The sequence below is a fragment of the Passer domesticus genome, chromosome 26 (genome assembly GCF_036417665.1).
Source record: "Passer domesticus isolate bPasDom1 chromosome 26, bPasDom1.hap1, whole genome shotgun sequence".
Classification (NCBI taxonomy): Eukaryota; Metazoa; Chordata; class Aves; order Passeriformes; family Passeridae; genus Passer; species Passer domesticus.
This window is the reverse complement of record NC_087499.1, coordinates 3,931,208-3,952,520: the sequence shown is the minus strand read 5'-3', so window position 1 is coordinate 3,952,520 and position 21,313 is coordinate 3,931,208. Positions and strand designations below refer to the sequence as shown.

The 21,313-nt window shown below is 51.1% G+C and overlaps 1 protein-coding gene across 5 annotated transcripts in view; it reads left to right on the top strand.

Annotated features, from left to right (window-relative positions):
- LOC135286401 (hydrocephalus-inducing protein homolog) overlaps nt 1–19,615 on the top strand; it is a 32,447-nt gene extending 12,832 nt beyond the window's left edge. For 4 of the 5 annotated variants that reach the window (XM_064399551.1, XM_064399552.1, XM_064399550.1 and 1 more), the window contains 7 exons: nt 1,251–1,385; nt 3,019–3,218; nt 6,975–7,099; nt 8,008–8,145; nt 17,859–18,474; nt 18,831–18,948; nt 19,301–19,615. In XM_064399551.1, coding sequence (XP_064255621.1) covers nt 1,251–1,385; nt 3,019–3,218; nt 6,975–7,099; nt 8,008–8,145; nt 17,859–17,869 — 609 coding nt within the window. In that variant the 3' untranslated portion in view covers nt 17,870–18,474; nt 18,831–18,948; nt 19,301–19,615. The remainder of the gene's footprint in view (nt 1–1,250; nt 1,386–3,018; nt 3,219–6,974; nt 7,100–8,007; nt 8,146–17,858; nt 18,475–18,830; nt 18,949–19,300) is intronic. The other variant, XM_064399553.1, reaches the window with a different exon arrangement.
- Nucleotides 19,616–21,313: the final 1,698 nt, after the last annotated feature.

Here is a 21,313-nt window from a genome sequence, read left to right as displayed (position 1 = left end):
CTCCTGCTAAGCTTCATCCTGCTCTGCTCAGCTTTTCCAAGAGCAACACGGTGCTCTGCTTTCCCTTTGGAGAGCCACAGCACATGCAAAGCCATGTGCTCCTGGAGGTTTCCACCTTCACTTGAAGAAATTGTGATGGTTTTGCAATTTCCCAAGAGAGTTGAGAGGGGAAAAGTTGAAAAATGTCAGCAGTTGTGTTCCAGTGTAACGAGGAAAACAGAGACCATTGGAATTTCAGTCAGGGCAACTTTTTCTTAGATGAGCCTTGTGCCAAGGGTAGGCTGGTGGGAACAGAAAGGAGGGAGTCCAAATCATCCGGTTTAGACTTGTTGAGATTATTTTGGTGCTCAGGGGTTGGTGATATCAGTGTGCTAAAAAATGTATGCTTGCTGTGTCTGTGAATGCCAGAGGGCAGACCCTGGCCTGTGGCTGCAGGCAGGAATGCCCAGCAGCCCAGCTTGCCTGCACAGGCAGCAAGAAGCCCTGGAGAGCCAAGATTGGCTTTTCATACTGGAAGCACACTGTCAGTCAGTACTGGTCATGTTTCTCCAGGCAGAAAATGCCTTTGAAGCCCACAGTCCATAGGCACAGCCTGTCTGTGTTTCTGTCACTTTTGACAAGATGATTGCTCTCATGGTTTTATGATTCTTCCTTGCTGCTTTACTGCCCATTTAAATTCTCTTTGCCATCTCCTTGTTTTAGGGATTGTCTTGTTGTGTTCCTTCTTTGGCTTTTCAGGTTTGCTTTTATTCCCAGTAAGGCCACAGTGTTTGGTCTCCTCTCTTGCTGGTGTGCCTGCATGACTGTATCCCCAGAATGTGCCTACCCAAACGTGATCTGCTAGAAGGGAATTTCTTCCTTCCCCCAGGAGAATGTGCTGGTTTGCTTTCAGGGAGCACATTCCCCCTCTGGAACATGACTGCATGGCTGAGTGCAGGCAGAAGCCAGCAGGTTTTTTGGCCTTGTTGAATGTACAGATGACTTGGTTCAGGTGCTCTATCTCCATCCTGCTGGTGCTGACCTGCTTGGCCCTTCCTTGCCACCAGGCCCTGCCCCACTGGCCCTGGCCAAAATGCTGGAGCCAGAGAGAAGGGACTCCAGCTGACCCTTGTGAATGATGTGCCTGCACCTGCTCAGCTGGAAGGGCTTTGGAAAAGGGGTCAAGGAGGGATGTCAGCCGGGCAGGGACAGGTCTCCTGTCGTCCTGTTTGCACAAGTGTCAAAATCATCATTTGATGTCTTTGCTGCAGATTCCTCGGCTGGTGAAGGTGTGCATGGAGAGCTGCCCTTATTTCCAGCTGGCGAGCCCCAGGGGTGTGTACCACATGGTGCCAGCAGGCGCCTCTGCCCCTGTGCGCATCTGCTTCAGCCCCGAGGAGAACAAGGTGAGCCTGGAGGAGCCCGAGTACAGAATTCTCTGCAATGCCATTGTTTTCCCTGCACTCTGGGTGCAGCCCATTCCATGCTGGGAGCTTGGCTCCAGGCCGTGGGCAGGCAGCCTGCAGCCAGTCCCAGCTTGGCACGGGCTGCCAGGCACTGCAGCCAGGCCTGACAGGCTCTGCTTCCCCTCCCTGCACATCCCTGAGCATTGCCAAGGGAAGATGCACAGGGAACAGGATGAAAATGACAGAGGGCTGTTGATAGATGTTGGGCCATCTCTAGGTACAACGGAAGGGGGCTCATGATGATGAGGAACAAAGAGGTCTGAGAGCTTTCCTCCTTCCTGGCTGGCAAGAGCTTCCCTGCCTCCCCCTGGGCTGGAGCAAGGACGGTGCTTTTTCCCAGCCTCTGCTCTGCAGCCTTGCAGCTGTGCTGTGCCAGAGCACAAGTAAGCATGGTGCAGCTGCAGGGCCAGGGCAGAGGATGTGCTGTGCCCGTGAGCCCGGCCTGGCACAGGCACAGGCACACTGTTGCCAGGTTTTTAGAAGGTTTTTGGCAGGTTTGTAGAAGGTTTTTGGCGGGTTTTTAGAAGGTTTTTGGTTGGTTTTTAGAAGGTTTTTGGCAGGTTTTCTGAATATTTTGCCAAGTTTTTAGAAGGTTTTTGCCAGGTTTTTTGAATATTTTGACGAGTTTTTAGTAGGTTTTTGCCCGGTTTTTTTTTTCTGGGTGCCCTTGGTCAGCAGGAGGTTGCTGAGCTGCAGGGGACTTGGACACCTGCCTGCAGGAGCTGGTGTAGGGCAGGTCCAAGCTGCAGGCAGAGCTGTGAGCCCAGAGCCCGTGGCAGTGACACTGCTGTGCCTCTGTCTTCATGCCTGTCCCTGTGCTTGCTCTGTCAGCTGGCACCCATTGCGTGCCAAAGGTGCTTTTGTGTGCAGGTTTGAACAGCAGTGCTGAGGCCCTGGCAAGTCTGATCTCAGTGCTGGGATCTGGGGGGTCAGTGTTGTGATCTGGGGGCTTGTTCATACAGAAGGGTTTAGGCCGTGGCATGGAAGGGAGGAAGCCTTGCAGGGAAACAAAGACAGGCTCTTTCCAACAGCATGCTAGAAAGCAATGTTAGCACTGTTACCACTGTTCTCCTCCTGACTTGGTTGGAGAGGCAAAGTTGGAGGGGAGTTCTGAGCCAACTATGTTTCTACACCAAGCCAGAGGTGCAGGAGCTCTTTGGGTGCAGCTGTTTTCTCATCTTTTTTTTTTTGCTGCTTTGAGTCAGTTTAACTTTGTCCTATTCTCAAACAGTGGGAATATAGAAACCTAAAGAGGAATGTCCTGTGTTCCCTAGCTCCATGTTCCTTAGAAGGGACTTAGGAATTACTGAACATCATTAAAATTTAGAGTAAAAATGATGGTGGCCTAGGGCAGTTCTCTGGATGACCAAGTGACAGAAGAGCTTAATGCCACTGAGATAGGTTTTGCAAAGTGCGCTAGTACCTCTAAAATGTGACATATTAGTAGAGCTTAGTGTTCATTTAGGGTGGGATAGGTAAACTGATGCCCTTGAAGGGTTATAGGAAATGGTTTTTCTTCTGCCGTGGGGACGGCAGTAAATGCCCTGTGCTGAGGCAGTTTCTTTTCCTGCAGGATTATTCCCACGAGCTCACCTGCATCACTACAAGGGGAAGGATAGTGGTGCCAATTCGGGCCATTGCTGCCCGAGCTGTCCTGGACTTCCCTGAGCAGCTGGACTTCTCCACATGTCCAGTCAAGAGCAGCAGCCAGAAGACTCTGCTGCTCCACAACTCTGGGAACCTGGAAGCTCGTTTCCAGCTGAGCACCCAGAGGTGAGGATCTGTCCTTGTGCAAAACACCTTTGAGTGATAACAGGGCTGGGAAAGAGCAACAAAAGGAGCCTGAGCATCCCTGCAGCCCTGGCTGGAAGGGAGCAGGATGGATGGCAGCTGCTCTCGCTTTCGGTCTTCTGAGCAGGATGCAGCCTTTGAGCTTTCTCTGTCCCAGCTTTCCTGGAGGCTGCTGCAACATGTTGGCAGCTGGCTTGCACCCTCCTGAGCACAAGCAGCTTCTGAAATGCTTTCTCAGCACTGTCAGCCAAACAGAGCCATTCTCTGGGAGGCCACAGGCACGTGGCTTTCCAGGGATCCCTGCATCAGATGTCCAACATGAGCTGTGCTGCAGGCAGCCAGTGCAGTTCCTGTTCCTGAAGCTGATCTGATTTCCCTTGTCAGCGGAGGGCATCAGTCACCTCTTGTGTTCCATGATGAACCCTTGAAAGCCAGTTTAAAATTTCAAACAGAGATTTAAATCTCTGAATAAGGTTGTGCCCCCTTTTCATTGAGATTTCTTTTTGAATACTCTGAAGTTCCTGTGTTTCTGCTGGTTTTTTCATTTTGGTTTAAGTGTTTGCCAAAAGATCATGAATTCTTCCTTGGGAACTTTCATGAAGGTCGAGCTCCTCTAATGCCTATCAATATACCACATGCCCATGGGTACTTGCACAGGTGTGTAGGAAATATGAGACATTTAGTGAATATTTGAAAAGCAATTGGGCTGATTTATAAGATAAAAGTATAGAATAACTTTTGGAGGGGAGCTCTGGCAATCATCTGAGCAGACACACTGCTCAAAGCAAGAGCAGTGTCTGGGGATTGCCAGGTGCCATTGGGAGATCTGGACCTGCCTTCAGATGCCGTGCAAGGAAACAAACATCCAAAGGGCCCTAGTTAAACAGCAGAAGAAAACAACCTATTAAACCCCTCTCCATACCTTATTTTTTTTTCCTGTCAATAGTGTGGTAGTGCCTGTCAGGGTGCAGTAGTGATTCATTGAAAGGGTAGATGTAACAGGATGAGAACTATCTTAAGGAACAGCTCACAATTCACAGATAAAAGGCCAAAAATTTAGCTTGCCAGCCCCATCTATTGGCACTGGTATTTTCATTTGGTTATTACAATGTCAGGGATGTCTCCTTCACGGCTCTTCTATCTGTGGGCTCAGGCAACAGCTTAGTGATGTTGGCTGAAATTCAGAGGAGTTAAGTTCAGCTGTAGAGCTTGTGTCCTTGGGTCTTGGGGAGCCAGGTCTGTGTGAGAGATGACTGCTACAGCAGGAACAGTGGAGTCTGGTGGGTACAGCCCGGGGTGGGATGTAGGAGATGCAGGGGCTGATTTGCACTTGGTTTTTCATTCCTGAAAACTGAGTCCTGAACTTGGCTGGATCCTCTTCTCCTGATAATTTGAAAAGAAGAAGATACCTTCTTTCTCAGGCAAGCCCTGAAGTCTCCCCCAGGAGTGTTATTGCCATCCTGCCATCTGAGGGCAGGAGCATGTAACATGGGGCAGCAGTGGGAAGGGAATGGCATAGAATGGAATGGGATGGAATGGATTGGAATGTAGTGCTGAAGTGTGGCCAGGGATTCCCTTAACTGGCAGCTTCTCTGTTCCAGTGAAATTTTTGGCAGAAGAATAAGAACAAAATGCTGTGCCTTGCCCAGAGCAGGCATTGATCCCCGAGCCCCAGCAGAGAGCTGCAGCAGCCCTGGCATCACCCCTGGAGCACATGCAGGAGCTCTGGGGCTGCTGGGGCCTGTCTTTCCACCCCTCTCTCCAAAGCCTCACATCCAGCACATAAGCACTGCTGTCCTAAGGCTTCTCCCTCAGCCAGCAGTGATGTTCTCACCAGTGGTAATGGGAACTGGTCAGGCCCATCATTGCAGCAATAGGTCCTTCATGAGCAGAACCTGAAGCAAGTTCATCACTGCTGACGTGAACAAAGTTCAGCTTGGCAGATGTTCTCTTTATTTTTGTGTGTGATGCATTCATCACCAAGTCCCCAGACGACACTTGGAAGTGACAGACTGAGCAGCAGCAAAGCACCAAGGCCAGGAACTTTTGTTTCCTCAGTGGGGCTGTAGGAGAGCACAAAGGCCAGCAGCTGCTGGGCAGAAGCACATTTTTCCTGAGCTCTCCCTGAGCATCAAAGCAGAGAGTCTTGTGTTTGTCAGGCAAGAGCTCTTTACCTGGTGACCAGTCCTGATTGCTGCTGTTAAATCCAAAGTGCACCAACACATCTGCATAATTATTTCCAACACATTGCACAGAGTTTCTCTGCTGGGCCAAGCAAACAGTTACCAGCCTGGATGACAACCCACAGTCCTAGAGTGCATTGCTGGAAAATACACAGAAACCTCCTGTTCTGCTTCCTTGATGTGCTCCTGCTCATGGTGCTTCATTGAGCTGGGATTGGATCCTTCAGAGTGTAAATGGCATCCTCCTTTTGGGTTTCCATGTCACTGTATTTCTCTAATCTGCATTTGCACTCTTTCAGAGTTTTGACTGCTCCCTTTCTTAGAGTAGCTTTCATTGAAGTACTGCTAAAATGTGCCCTTTTTAGGCTAAATCAGGATGTTTTCAAGGTAAAACACACCAAAGAACCACACTGCAAATTCAACAGTTATAAGTCCTTGGTCTTCAAGGAAAAGTTCCTTCTCCCTGTCTGATTCCTAGGCTGTAATCTCCCAGGACAGGAAGTGCTGTAACATTTGAACCTCTTGAGATGAGGTTTATAAGCAGGAAAAGCTTAAGGAAAAGAGAAATTCCTGAAGTACTCAGTGTCCAGTTGTGCATGCAGATGGCTCTGAAGCCTCTCTGTGCTCTTCAGAAACCATTCTCTGATGGGATTGCTGGTAGTAGGAGCCTTGAGTCTCATTGCAGAGAGCTGGATGCAGAGTATGGGGGAGCTGAGGCCATTTTACCCACAGGATCTTGTGAGAGCTGGATCTCCTCAGCAGTGGCTCCATGGCTGTTTCTGACCCTGCCCTGTCTTCTGCTGACTGTGGTCGGTTTGCTCCCTGCTTGCCCAAGTGTGAAAAATGCCAATCACCTGTGTTAAAGTTTTAAAAGTTTAATAGTAATAAAATAGTTATAAAAATAGTAATAAAAACTAGAGCAATAAGAATTTGGACAATCAAAGTTAGGACAATAAAGGGACAATAAAAAAGCAAGGAATTATGGATATCTAGGTGCTCTGCTCTGCCACAGAACATTTTTGCTAACAAAGGATTAACTCTTAAAAGCAATAGCCTGTTGCATCTTCATATATCTCATACATGATGCAAACATTCTTTTCAAACTAGAGATTTTTCTGTTTATTGTAATTTTCCCCCCTCATCTTGTAAATGAGTCATCTTGGTCCCCACAAAGTCTGGTTCTCCCCAGTGAGGAGGCAATAATTCTTCTCTTGGGATTTTGGGTGTCTTGTTGCTGTTATCTCTGTGCAAAGAATTTCTTGATTATCTTATCCATTTCTTGAGCTAGTTAGAAAAAGTATCTTACATCACATAGTTTCTATTTTGATATTGTGTTATAGCCGAAAACAATATTTAACACTCCACTTAAAAAGGATTCATACTGTACTACAAAATAACTTTCCAACACAACACATTCAGGATTCATTTTAATATTTGCGAGGAGCCAATGATCTAATATGCCTTTTTCACCCCAAGGGAGCTGAGGCGAGCTGCAGTGCAGAAGGAATCTCATGGCCAGGTGTGGCCAGCCCTGATGGCTCTCTTTGTGTTGCAGTCCTTTCTCCGTGACTCCGGCCACGGGAGCTCTGGGCGCTGGTGGCACCGTGCAGGTGACAGTGGGATTCCACGCGCTGACGGCCGGTGACCATTGCGGGTGCCTGGCAGTGTGCTGCAGCACAGGTGAGTGCTGGGCCTGCCCGGGCACAGGACAGCTCTGCACCACGGCTCCCTGCTGTCCAATCCCCTCCATTCCCTCCAGAGGTGCCTCCCCTGCTCAGCTTCACCCCAAAGCAAACTGAGAACTCCTTGGTGTTTGGGGGCTTGAGAAAGTGGATCCCCTCTAACAAGCTAAGATTTTGGACTCCTGTTTTGCTGGGAGTTGCTGAGTGGAGGAAGGAGGATCCCTGATCCTCCACTGCCATGTGGCTGTGCCTGGGTGAAGTTTTCTTTTATTCCTGAGCAGTGCTGTATGTGAGCTCTCCATCAGACTGTCTCCAATGCAATGGATTTCTTGCACACCTCTGTCCCATATGCTGCTTCTCCACTGGCTTGTCACAGAGCCTTTTCCTATGTGGCCCTTACACATATATGTAGTTTCTGTCTAACAACAGTTTCAGGCCCTCACGTTCCTTTTTTTGACAAATCAAAACAAATTTTTCTCTGTCCCCATTTGCCAGGCTGTTCTTGCTGTTGCAAACCTCTCACATCTATCTCCCATTTGATTTCTAGGCTGAGGAATCCCATTCAGTCTTAATGTAGAAACTATTCTGTACTTTACTAATCTTTACTTTGCCCTTTTATTTTATTTTTTTGTCACCGGAGCACATGGACCAATCCCACTGTACACACTGTCCCCCTGGGGCCACAGCTCTACAAACACACTCAGAAATAAGGTGTTGCAGGAGCTGCCCGGACATCCCCACGCTCTCCACACAGAGCTGTCAGGATGTGATCAATGGACTGATCCACAGAACTGCTCATTCAGCTCAAAACTGTGACCCTTCCTTCTGTGACCTGTGGTTTGCTGTGTTCCTTGTGCTTCCATCAGCCAGTGAGCTGAGCAAAGACTCCCCTTTGCTTTGTTCCAGGTAAAGAAAGAATCCACACACACCTCCATGGAGAAGCTGTGGATGTCAACGTTGGGTTGAGCACAAATTCTGTGGAGCTTGACAAGACTTTGATCACCATGTCAAGCCACAGAACCGTGTGTGCTCCCCCCAGAGCAGGTAGCTGCAAGCCCCATCCAGCCTGGCTTTGAACACTTGCAGGGCTGGAACCTGCACAACTTCCCTGGGGAACCTGCTCCAGTGTCTCACCACCCTCACAAGAAAAAATGTCATCCCAAATATCTAACCTAAATTTCCTTTCCTTCAATTTCTACCCATTACTTCTTGGTCTGCCACTACAGGACCCCAGAGATGTTTGAAACTCAGCCAGCTGGTGGCTCCAATTGGAAACCAGCCCAAGGAATGGGTTAGGAATTAGAAGTCAGCCCCAAGGGATATCTGCTGAGGGAAGAGATGGGTCCATATCTTGTCCTGCAGCATCAGGAGCTGGTTGCATCCAGCTCAGAGTCAGGGACTAGCACTGAGGCAGGCTGGAAAAGACAGTGTAACAGAGGGAATGCTTGTTCTGAAATGGACATCTCTCCCCAGGCCGTGAGACCAGGCTGCACCTCAGAGGGGAAGGCCAAGGACCCGTGGTTGAACTCAGCTGTGATACTCTGGACCTTGGGGACATTTTTGTCAACACCCCCCCATGTCTGTGAGATGAGCAGCAGGGCTGGGGATGGATGCTAATGGCTCCTGAGGCAGCAGCAAGCCTGGTGGAGCTGTGGAATTCCTGCCAAGCTGGGCAGTTGTGAGCAGGGAATATTTGATGTGCTGGTCAAATCTGGGGGGTCAGAAAGATGTGTCTGTTGTTCATGAAGCCTGTCTTGTTTGAAAAGACAGGAGTCTGTGAAGGAAGGCAAAAGCCTCCTGTGAAATGGAAAAGGTAAACTCCCTCCTTCCGAATTATCACAATTTCAGAATTAAAAGGGCTCTCAGGCAAAGATATGGGAATGGGAATAACAGTTTTTTACTAGGAAGAAAAAAAAACTAAATAACAATGTAATTTAGCACAAGCAAAAAACCACTGGCAGAGTGAGAAAAACCTGACACCCTGAGAAGTCAGGGTGTTGATAGTAGTCCAGCCAGATGGTGGCTGCTCCTCCTGGAGCGGCGATCTGCAGAAGGGTGTAGATCCTTTCTGAAAACGCGGCAAAGGAGCAGCTGGGCCTTGGTTCCTGATTCCTCTGGGAAATCCAGCGAAGAAGGCTGTCTGTGGTCTCAGAAATGCTTGTTTTATGGTGGCAGGGATGCTTGGCTCCTCCCTCTGGGTGGAGCATCTCCCAATGGGATGATGTAACTAATCTTACCAGCCACAGTGAGTAATTCAATAGCCCATTAGCAGGAGATTATCTTCCTGGCAGTGTCATTGTTCTTGAAAGAGATAAGAAAAACTGCCTAACCCCCAACAGATGGCAAAAATAGAATACATGCTTATTTTACAAGCCAGGACATTATCCACCCCTTATTCTATTTCCATCTGTGTCACAATGAAATCTTATACTCAGTTCTCACTTAAGACCAGGTTTCCCTGTGGTACACAACGGGTTTCCCCATCTTTCTGCATTACCCACCAAGTGTAACCAGGTCCTTGAGCAAAAACAATCCCACGGATGGGTTTGTCTCTGCCTGAGGTGGGATTAATCCAGACAGTTTTCCCTAAAATACCCTTCATATGTACCACAGGGACTTTATCTCCATCTACTGTGTGCAAGGGTTCAGACTGGGCAGGGCTAGCTCGATTGATGGACCCTCGGGTGTTGACCATCCAGGTTGCTTTTGCCAGGTTATTTTCCCAGTTTCTAAATTTTCCCCCACCAAGTGCCTTCAGGGTAGTCTTAAGGAGTCCGTTGCACCGTTCAACGTTGCCAGCAGCTGGAGCATGATAGGGGATATGATATATCCATTCGATACCATGTTCTCTGGCCCAGGTGTTGATAAGGCCGTTCTTGAAATGGGTGCCGTTGTCAGATTCAATCCTTTCAGGTGTGCCATGTCTCCATAGGACTTGCTTTTCCAGGCCTAAGATGGTGTTCCGGGCAGTGGCATGAGGTACAGGGTAGGTCTCTAGCCATCCAGTGGTGGCTTCCACCATGGTCAGCACGTAGCGCTTGCCTTGGCGTGTCTGGGGCAGTGTGATGTAGTCAATCTGCCAGGCCTCCCCATACTTGTACTTGGACCATCGCCCCCCATACCACAGGGGCTTTACCCACTTGGCCTGTTTGATGGCAGCACATGTCTCACAGTCGTGGATAACCTGAGAAATACTGTCCATGGTTAAATCCACCCCTCGGTCTCATGCCCACTTGTAGGTGGCATCTCTGCCCTGATGACCCGAGGCATCGTGAGCCCATCGAGCCAGGAACAACTCCCCCTTATGGTGCCAATCTAAGTCTATCTTTGACACTTCTATTCTCGCTGCCTGATCTACCTGCTCGTTGTTTCGGTGTTCCTCATTAGCCCGACTTTTGGGGACATGGGCATCTACATGACGGACTTTCACCGTTAGTTTCTCCACCCGAGAGGCAATGTCTTTCCATATATCAGCAGCCCAGATTAGTTTTCCTTTACGTTGCCAGTTGGCTTTTCTCCACCTTCCCAGCCAGCCCCATAGAGCATTGGCTACCATCCATGAATCAGTGTAGAGGTAGAGCTTTGGCCACCTCTCCCTTTCAGCAATGTCCAGGGCTAGCTGAACGGCCTTGAGTTCAGCAAGTTGGCTCGATCCACCTTCTCCTTCGGTAGCTTGTGCAACCTGTCGTGTGGGGCTCCATACGGCTGCTTTCCACTTCCGGTTCATCCCTATGATGCGACAAGAACCGTCAGTGAAAAGAGCGTAACGTGTTTCCTCTGCTGGTAGTTGGTTATAGGATGGAGCTTCTTCAGCTCTTGTCGCTTGTACCTGCTCCTCATCGTCAGTGAGACTAAAGTTTTCACCTTCTGGCCAGTTCGTAATTATCTCTAAAATCCCAGGGCGATTCAGGTTTCCAATACGGGCGCGCTGGGTGATGAGGGCAATCCATTTGCTCCATGTGGCGTCGGTGGCGTGGTGGGTAGTAGGAACCTTTCCTTTGAACATCCACCCCAGCACTGGTAGTCGGGGTGCCAGGAGGAGTTGTGCTTCCGTGCCAATCACCTCCGAGGCAGCTTGAACTCCTTCATAGGCAGCCAAGATTTCCTTCTCTGTTGGGGTGTAGTTGGCTTCGGACCCTTTGAAACTTCGGCTCCAGAATCCCAATGGTCGACCTCGAGTCTCACCAGGCACCTTCTGCCAAAGGCTCCAGGACAAACCATTGTTCCCGGCTGCAGAGTAGAGCACATTTTTGACTTCTGGTCCCGTTCTGACTGGGCCAAGGGCTACAGCATGAGCGATCTCCTGCTTGATCTGGGTGAAGGCTTGTTGCTGCTCAGGGCCCCAGTGGAAATCGTTCTTTTTGCAGGTAACCAGGTAAAGAGGGCTCACAATCTGGCTATACTCGGGAATGTGCATCCTCCAAAAACCTATGGCACCTAGGAAAGCTTGTGTTTCCTTCTTGCTGGTTGGTGGGGACATAGCGGTGATCTTGTTGATGACCTCAGTGGGAATCTGGCGCCGTCCGTCTTGCCATTTCACTCCCAGGAACTGGATTTCTCGGGCAGGTCCCTTGACTTTGCTCTTCTTGATGGCGAAGCCAGATTCTAGCAGTATCTGGATGATCCTCTTACCTTTCTCAAACACTTCTGTCGCTGTGTTCCCCCACACAATGATGTCATCGATGTACTGCAGGTGTTCTGGAGCCTCACCCTTTTCTAGTGCAGTCTGGATCAGTCCATGGCAGATAGTGGGACTGTGTTTCCACCCCTGGGGCAGTCGGTTCCAGGTGTACTGCACGCCCCTCCAGGTGAAAGCAAACTGAGGCCTGCATTCTGCTGCCAGAGGAATGGAGAAAAACGCATTAGCAATATCAATAGTGGCAAACCACTTCGCTGCCTTGGACTCCAGCTCGTACTGGAGTTCCAGCATATCCGGTACAGCGGCGCTCAGCGGTGGAGTCACTTCATTCAAGGCACGATAGTCCACAGTCAATCTCCATTCTCCGTCAGATTTGCGCACAGGCCAGATGGGGCTGTTGAAGGGTGAGTGGGTTTTGCTGACCACCCCTTGGCTCTCCAGCTCACGAATCATTCTGTGGATGGGAATCACGGCATCTCGATCCGTCTGATACTGCCGGCGGTGCACTGTCGAGGTCGCAATTGGCACGAGTTGCTCTTCCACCCTCAGGAGTCCTACTGCAGATGGGTTTTCTGACAGTCCAGGCAAGGTGTTCAATTGCTTAATGTCCCCTGCCTCTACAGCAGCTATGCCAAAAGCCCACCTGAGTCCCTTTGGGTCTTTGTAATAGTTGTTCCGGAGGAAGTCTATGCCCAGAATACACGGGGCCTCTGGGCCAGTCACTATAGGATGTTTCTGCCACTCCTTCCCAGTCAGGCTCATCTCAGCTTCCACCAGGGTCAATTGCTGTGATCCCCCTGTCACACCAGCAATAGAAACAGGCTCTGCCCCCACATGTCCCGATGGTATCAGGGTACACTGCGCACCAGTATCAACTAGGGCATCGTATTTTTGTGGCTCTGATGTGCCAGGCCATCGGATCCACACCGTCCAGAAGATCCGGTTTTCCCGTGCCTCTCCCTGGCTAGAGGCAGGGCCCCTCTAACACTGGTTATTATTCCTCTCCTGGGTATACATACTAGAGGTCCCTTCAAGGGGATCTGACAGATCGTACCCAAAAGCTTGGTCATGGGAGGTTGAGGCTACCTTCACCTTGGTGGAACTCCCCCAGTTAGAGTTTCCCTCCTTGAGTTGACGGACCCGTGCTGCCAGGACAGAAGTGGGTTTCCCATCCTACCTCCCCATGTCTTCCCCGTGGTCACGCAGGAAGAACCACAGATTAGCCCTTGGGGTGTACCCTCTCTCTCTAGCTGGGGAATGTTGGGCTCTGACTTTGGGGCCTGTGACTCGTACGGGTGCTGCATTAACCTTCCTCATTTCCTCCCTCATCTCTTCTTTGAACTCCTTAATCACAGCTGAGATATGAGCCTGCATTGGGCCATTAATCATACTCTCGTAATTCCTAAGTTTGTTTGCAACAGAGCCCACTGTCTCTCGGTTAGTGTCAGCATCAATTGTTGCAATGAAAGTGGTGTACTGAGATGGCCCCAGATTTGCCAGACTCCACAGCATTTGCCCTGTGCACCTGACCTTGTCGGGGTCATTATTATGTTGTCCATCCCTCCCAAAGAGTACCTCTAATACTGCCACTTCCCTTAACTGTTGGATCCCTTCCTCCAGGGTCTTCCAACGCATTCTATGGTGGTGCTCCTGCATTCTCTCCCTGTGGACAAACCTCTCTCTGACACTCATTAAAAGCCGCTCCCAGAGAGAAAGGAATCCTGGCTCCCTTACAAAAATCTGATTCATACCTGAGTCCTGGGTTAAGGGTCCCAAGTTCCTTGCCTCACCACCGTCCAGCTGCACGCCTGTACCCATAAGGTCCCAGACCCGGAGTAGCCAGGTAGTATAAGCCTCACGCCGTCGTTGCACAATGTCTTTGTGCAGATTACGGAGACTTTTGTACGTCAGGGACTCAGTGATGATCGCAACTTCTGGCTCCCCTGTGGGTTGTGAGGTTCCTCCATTCCTATCTCTATCTGGGTGTTCTGCTTTCATCTTAGACCTCCTTGTTTCTACCGGGGCAACTGCTGCTGGCTGTGACTGCCTTTGTGGTTCAGCTGGAACCTGGACAGTTGTAACATTTGTGGGTTCCACAGCTGTACTATTAGACTGTCCCTCTTCAAGGCAAAGGGCGGGTTTCTCACCAGCTGGTGAAATGCACTCCTTCAGCATCTCTTGCATCTCCTGCATCTCCTTAACCAGCACCCTCACCCAATCTGGGTGGTTTGTTTCTGAGGCAGGCTGTGGGGCAGGGTCAGGCTCTGGAGCAGCAGCACCTCCAGTCTCTGGGGTAGTGTCAGGCTCTGCAGCAGCATCCCTAGTCTCTGGTGTAGATGTCAGGGTAGTTATCCAGGTTAATCTTCTCTTATCTCTGAGTGCTAAACATAACAGGCATATCAGCAACACCACCCATTGTATGATATCATTAGCACTTAGAGTGGATCTTAACCCTTCGAAAACTGGTGGAGCAGACCCAAAAAGATGGTTAAAAGGTTGGGAGAAAGTTTCCCCCCGTGTCATTTCCTCACAGTAGGTACCATTATTAAAGTAACTCCAAAAACATGCAGTTAGTGTGTGATAGCTCTGAATCCATGTACCTGCCATCCAGAGGAAATTAAAGATCCATGAATCCTTCACCCAGAGGACAAACTTGATAACAGACACAGTGGCCTTAGTTATAGGACCCATATTTAGATAAGGGCCTGTAAATGGGAAGTATACACTTGCGACCACATGCCACCCAAACCAGGGAAAACTAGACCACATGGTGGTACTTAAAAATTAAACTACCTAAGAACTGTTAATCCCTTTTTTTTCTCAATGCCCTCGAGACCCACGTTGGGCGCCAAAATCTGTCTTGGTTTGAAAAGACAGGAGTCTGTGAAGGAAGGCAAAAGCCTCCTGTGAAATGGAAAAGGTAAACCCCCTCCTTCCGAATTATCACAATTTCAGAATTAAAAGGGCTCTCAGGCAAAGATATGGGAATGGGAATAAGTTTTTTACTAGGAAGAAAAAAAAACTAAATAACAATGTAATTTAGCACAAGCAAAAAACCACTGGCAGAGTGAGAAAAACCTGGCACCCTGAGAAGTCAGGGTGTTGATAGTAGTCCAGCCAGATGGTGGCTGCTCCTCCTGGAGCGGCGATCTGCAGAAGGGTGTAGATCCTTTCTGAAAACGCGGCGAAGGAGCAGCTGGGCCTTGGTTCCTGATTCCTCTGGGAAATCCAGCGAAGAAGGCTGTCTGTGGTCTCAGAAATGCTTGTTTTATGGTGGCAGGGATGCTTGGCTCCTCCCTCTGGGTGGAGCATCTCCCAATGGGATGATGTAACTAATCTTACCAGCCACAGTGAGTAATTCAATAGCCCATTAGCAGGAGATTATCTTCCTGGCAGTGTCATTGTTCTTGAAAGAGATAAGAAAAAAACTGCCTAACCCCCAACAGATGGCAAAAATAGAATACATGCTTATTTTACAAGCCAGGACAACATGACAGTCCCAAAGTCTCTGTGGCGTGTCAGAAAGCTCAGGAATGAACCTGCAGGGCTTGGATAAACATCATTGGTGTGCGTCCCCCAGAGCACAAGCAGCCCCCCAACAAGACTTCAAAGCTGAGGGACAAAGCTTCCCCCTTCAGCTCTCCACAGCAGCTCCAGGGAGTCTCTCTCCATTGCAAGGTCTCCTTTGTCAGTCTACAGTGACAAAAGGTGCCTGCAAGAGGCATTTGCATTGGAACTCTCCCCAGATGGGTGGAGGAAGAGGTGATTCCTGAGGAAAGCAAAGTGCATCACCATCTGGGAAGACACCAGCATGAGTTCCCCACAACTCTAGGCCATTAATTGGTGCCCAAAAAGTAGGTAATAAAACAGTGCTCCATAGTGTGGGGCCCATAGGGCAGGTATTTGTTTGTTCATCACCAGCAGTGAGGGGGAAGCTCCACCACAAAATCATTCGCCCGTTCTTCACACAGTACTAGTTTTATACTTTTTTTTACTTCATGGGCACATTATACTTTCCTAACCTTCATCTCATAGCATATTTTCTAATTACATGATTAAAAAGCCCTCATGGCACACTTGCAGTTTCTGCACAAGGTGGTCATCACTCTTCTGCTGATCATTTTGGATGAAGGCTCAGAAGGCTTCCTCAGGCATGAACTTCTCACCTATCATTTCTGCACAGTCTACAAGACTGTCTGCTCAAATAGCCAGTGGTTACCATTTGCGGTTAGCTTTTTCTGCTAAATTTGCTGATTTCTAGAGAGTGCCTCATTCGCATCCCCTGCTACAAAATAAATGCTTCTTTCAGCACAGCTACAGCTTTTAGCATAACTCAAGAATTTCCTCATTGCCTCGGCACCAAAAAAAAAGTGAAGTAGGAGGGGGCAAACCAGGGAGGGTGATGGGGCAACATTATCTTATTGCCCAGGCATTCCTTGGGTAAAGCAACATCCATCCATGGGCCAGCACTTTAGCTTGGATGACAATGCGGACAAAATTGCTGCCCCTTCCTGCTGCTGTAGCTGACTCCAAATCACGAGAAATGTGCCAACTCTGCCAAAGACTGGCAGACATGGTGAGATAAAAAGAGCTAGTCTGCTGAAAAGGAGACCAAATGAATGTTTTCTAATGCCCCCTTTTCATCCTTTCCCCAGCCAAGCCAGAGCAATGTCCTTCCTCCCTGTCACCAATGGTGACCCAGGCACGGGATGCAGCGTGGGGACAGAGCCCGCCGCTGCTCTCAGTGCCCTGCCCTGCCCTTCCCTGCCTGCCTTGCCTGCTGAGTCCTGCCCTGCCCTTCCCTGCCTGCCTTGCCTGCTGAGTCCTGCCCTGCCCTTCCCTGCCTGCCTTGCCTGCTGAGTCCTGCCCTGCCCTTCCCTGCCATGCCGTGCGGTGCCCGGCCAGCCCCAGGAGCCACCCTGCCAAGCTGTGGCGCCTGGTGAACAGCCCCCGGGTCCGCTCTGTGCGCTGGGACAGCCGGGCCCAGGGGCTGCTCGTCGACCGCTCCCTCTTCTAGCGGGAGCTGCTCGGCCCGGGCCACGCCTGCAGGGGCGGTGGCTCTGGGGCGGGGCCGGTGCCGCGCCCCTTCAGGGCCGCGCAGTTCCGCAGCTTCGTCCACCAGCTCTACCGCTACGGCTTCCGCAAGGTGCCGGGCTGGCTCGGCGCGGCTGCACCGGACGATGCCGGGGGCTGGCTGCACTACAGCAGCCCCTGCTTCCGCCGCGACCACCCCGACCTCCTGCTCCGCGTCAAGAGAGCAGGGAATAAACCTGACCTGGTAGGAGTTGCGTCACCAAGCTGGGCGTCCCAATTTTGTGCTGATGTCCATGGATAAATTTGCTGCAGGATGACAGGGGAGGCCAGGCTGAGCGACTCTTGAAGGAACAGGGGAAAAAAAGAGAAGTAAGGACTCAGGGTAGAAGTCCAAATCACTGCCTAAAAGTAGTACCAGTCTGCTGGTATCAGTCCTGACCCACAAGCCAAACAAGGAGCAGAGCATCAGAGGCCAACTGATTGAAAAATCACAGTAAATCCAGTAAAAAAAAGAGAAGCTTGAATGAGCCCTGATTAGCGAGACCTAAGAGGACAGAGGGAGCACTTTGGATCCGTTCCTTAGCCAAGCTGGTGCAGCCTGCAGGCCTCGTGGGGAGCTCTGTCCCTCCCAGCTCTTCCTGCCAGAGCTGATGCTAGAGTTGGAGCAGCTGCTGCTCGCTGCAGACGGCACTTTGTAGATGCCAGGTAATGGAGCTGGTTCATGACTCAGCTGCCAGCAGCCCTGAGCTTCAGCTATTTCAGTGGGGACTGAGGTCTCTCTGTCAGCACAGAGAAAGAACAAGGCTGGGCTTCTTTGTGGCAGCTGGGGCTGTCTGTGTTTCAAGCTCTCGTGGGTGCCCTTTGCACTACGAGGGCTGAGATTTTATTGAGATACTTCAGTGTTTGGAAACACGCTTCTGAATACTTGGAATGATCCCTGTTCTTTGAAGAGCAGGCTTCAACTTGCCAAGTGAGAGTCTGCCTTTCAGGCCATCTCTGACAGTCCCTGGTAGAAGGACAATTGCTGCCCAAGGGAAAGGTGCACAGAGGCCAATACTGACTCAGTGTTCCCTTTGCTTCCCAGATGCCATCTGACCAACATCTCCAGGAGGGCTGCCCTGCATGGCAGGAAGAGACAGAGGAGAGCCTGTGACCATTGGACAGGTAGACTTCCTCTGTTTGTAGATACATTTAGAGATTTCTTTGGTTCCATTTATCAATGCTTATAGTTCCATTTATGTATTATAGTGTTCTGTTTATATGTCCATATATTTATAAATCTGTATAGTTAAATGTGGATATGTATAGAGTTTCAGAAGTGATATAATTATATTTCTATATATGTAATTATATTTATAGATTTTCAAAGTTAAATTTACATATAAGTAGAGTAAAAAATATATATATGTATGAAGTTATATTTGTAAATGCGCAGTTATCTAGTAAGAGGAATATGAGTGTTTTACTGAATAGATTGATGTTTGTGTAGGTCTAGGATGCATTTTTTACTTCTTTCCCCCATGGCTGCCTTTTTCACCTCTTGCTTTTCCCCCTGTGCCCGCTCTGTCCCCTCTCCCTGGGCTGGGTCCAAGCTGGCGGCCGGGCCGGGCGCAGCAGCAGCTCCAGCCCCGGGTGTCCCTGGAGCGCTGGGAGCTGCCAGTGGCCCCAGGCACTGTCCCCTGAGGAGCTGCTGAAGGACGGTGAGACTGAGGGGGCTGAGGGGGCTGAGGGGGCGGTGGCGCTGAAGGGACGCTGACCCTGAGCTGCTGCTGGGGCTGAGGGCTGTGGGGCAGCCCAGGGCCATGGTGGCACTGAGGTGACAGGCAAGTGGCACAGGCTGAGGGGATGGCGGGTCTAAGGGGACGGGATGGGTCAGAAGGGACTGAGGGGGGTGAGAGGACTGTGAGGGGCTGAAGAAGCTGAAGGAGGCTGGGGGTTTGCCGAGAGCATGGTGGGGCTGAGGGGATGGAGGGGCCAGCAGGGAGCACAGAGGGCTCCGGGACTGCAGCTCTGACAGGCCTTGGAACCAATTCCAGAGCCTCCACTTTTGCCACAGCTGTAAGGAAGACTACGAGGACAGCCGGAGACTGCCAGGAGCCAGCAGGGAGAAGCTGAGTGCCAGCAGCAGGAGCAGTGAGCAGGACCCTGCTGCTGCCAGCCTGGAGAGAGCCCAGGTGAGGCCTCAGGGCCGGGGAGGCAGGGTGGGGCTGAGGCTGGCGTGGGCTGTGGCCGTGGGCCCTGCCCGTGCTGGGGCTGCTCAGCACAGCTGCCCCGGCTGGCACAGGGGCTGTCCTTGGGCAAGGCAGCTGTGCCGGCAGGGCCCGGGAGCTGTGCCGGCTCTGCCGGGCTGCCGGGGCTGTGGGACGGTCCCGCCGCGGCTGTGCTCGCCACAGCCCAGCCCACTCGGCTGCTTTCTCTTTCTAACCCTCCTGGGGAGGCTCTGACATTTCCTCTTCCCTGATGGAAGTGCAGCTGCTGCCAAAGGAAACGTCCCCATTCTGACTCAGTGTTCCCTTTGCTTCCCAGATGTCCCATCTGCTCTCCGTGTCCAGGAGATCTGCCAAACTTCATCTGCAGGATCAGAAGAACTGGTGTCCTTTGGCCACCTCCAGTTCCCACTGAAGATGGGAGCACCTGCAGAGCAGAGGGGACCAGCTGCAGCTCCAGGCCCAGCTCTTGCTGGTCATGGCTGAGTCTGTGACAAGCTCCAGGAGCTGCTGCCATCTCCCTCCCTGTTGGCAGCTCCCTCCCTCCAGCCCACAGGCCCTGCCCATCCCCTTTATTCCCTCCCAGCTCACCCCTTCGCTTTGCCTTCCCTTATTAAACAGTTTGTCTTTTTCATTTGACTCGTGGATCTGTCCATGGAGCTAAAGCAGCACAAATCCTGAGCCCGGGGACACGCAGGGCCCTGCTGCCGTTCTCTTCCATGCCGTTGTCTGTGCATGGGCAGAGAGGAACAAGGGCAGCTCAGGCTGCAAAGGTCCCTGTCCTGCTGCTCCAGTTGCACAGCACTGTGGAGTTGAAGGTCGTGCTGAGTACGCTGAAGGGAACAAGAACCCTGGGATTTAGAAGAGCCAGCCTGAGTATGCTCTTCCATGGCAAACATCCACCGAGGGCAGAGGAGCTTGCGGTGCTGGAAGTTCTCCCCAAGAGCTTCCTGAAAGCACAGCAATTCTCCATGCACACACAGGGACAGGAAGAGGGCAGAACCAGAGACCATGGTGGCCTGACAGTGAGCTTTGGGTGTGCCTCAAAGCAAATGAAGCAGCAGCAGCAGTGCAGTGGCTGTGACTCAGAGGCGCGAGCGTCCCAGTGGCCGCAGCGCTGTCAGGCAGTGCCTGCAGGCTGGGTGCGCTTCTGGCAGCTCTGCTCTCCCCACAAGTGAGGAATTGCAGCCCCTGCCTCAGGCCCAGTCAGAAAGCCAGCCAAGTGAGACCAGAGGCAGGGGACCCTTCCCAGCTATCTTGGGCATGGCTGCAAAACAGCGGCTGAGTCTTCCTGGGCCTGTGTTTGGGGTGTGCTGAGCCCAGAGCCGGCCAGCTTGTGCTCTGCTGTGCCAGGAGCGTTCTGGGAGGGCAGGAGAAGTGCTGCGTGCACAGCGGAGCGTCCTGCAAGAGGCTGAGCAGAGCCTCCTGCGGGAACAGGGCTCCGCTCCCTGGCTGGGAACAGCCTGGTTTTGCTGCCGTGAGCGCAGGCAGGAGTTCAGGCACGTGCAGAGGCAGCGGCAGCTCGTGTTTGTAGGGGCCTGGGCTGCGCGCCCAAAGCGACACGTGGGCGTGGGGAAGGAAGCGACACAGAGCTGGGGGAAGGAAGATGAGCTCGAGCTGGAGTGCCTGTGCTGCAAGAAGCACAAGTAATTCAGCCTTGCCAGGGTTTCTTAAGTGTGTGTTGGTGTTCTCTGGGAAATGCAGACATTTGGGGAAGTGCCTTTGGAGGAGAGGAGCTTGATTCTCAAGGAAACTGCTTCCCCAGGAGCCCCCAGTGAGGTAGGTGCAATTACAATCTGGATCCCAGCTCATGCTCAGTATTTACTACAATCTTAAATAACAATAAAGTCAAACACAACAGATGACTGATGTTCCTACCTTCTGCTTCCCAAACACAGCCAAGGGTGGCAGCAGCCACAGCTCCATTCTCCTGAGCTCACAGCACAGTGCAGCTGTTCCAGCCACACCAGCACGGGACTGGCCGCAGGTTGTACAGCCCGTGCCTGAGCCAGGATCAGAGCACGTTTCCTCTCAGGTAATGGGAGCCCCGTGCTCTTCCACAGGAGAATGAATGTGAAGAATGCCAGAGCAAATTCAAGTCTCTTGAGCCTGGTGAAGATGAAATCTGCTTCTGTCCTTGAATAGAGGTATGGGTTTGTTTACGTGGCTTCTCCTTCCCTTTTCTGCCTGGCTTTCTCACCTGCAGTTTTCAGTAGAAAAATGAAGCCATAGGTGGAATAAATAGACTCCACAACCTGATGTAGTTATGAAGTGGGTCTGTATTGTCAGCACCCGGCACAAGCAAGACAGCTCTCCTGAAAACTTGTGCCCT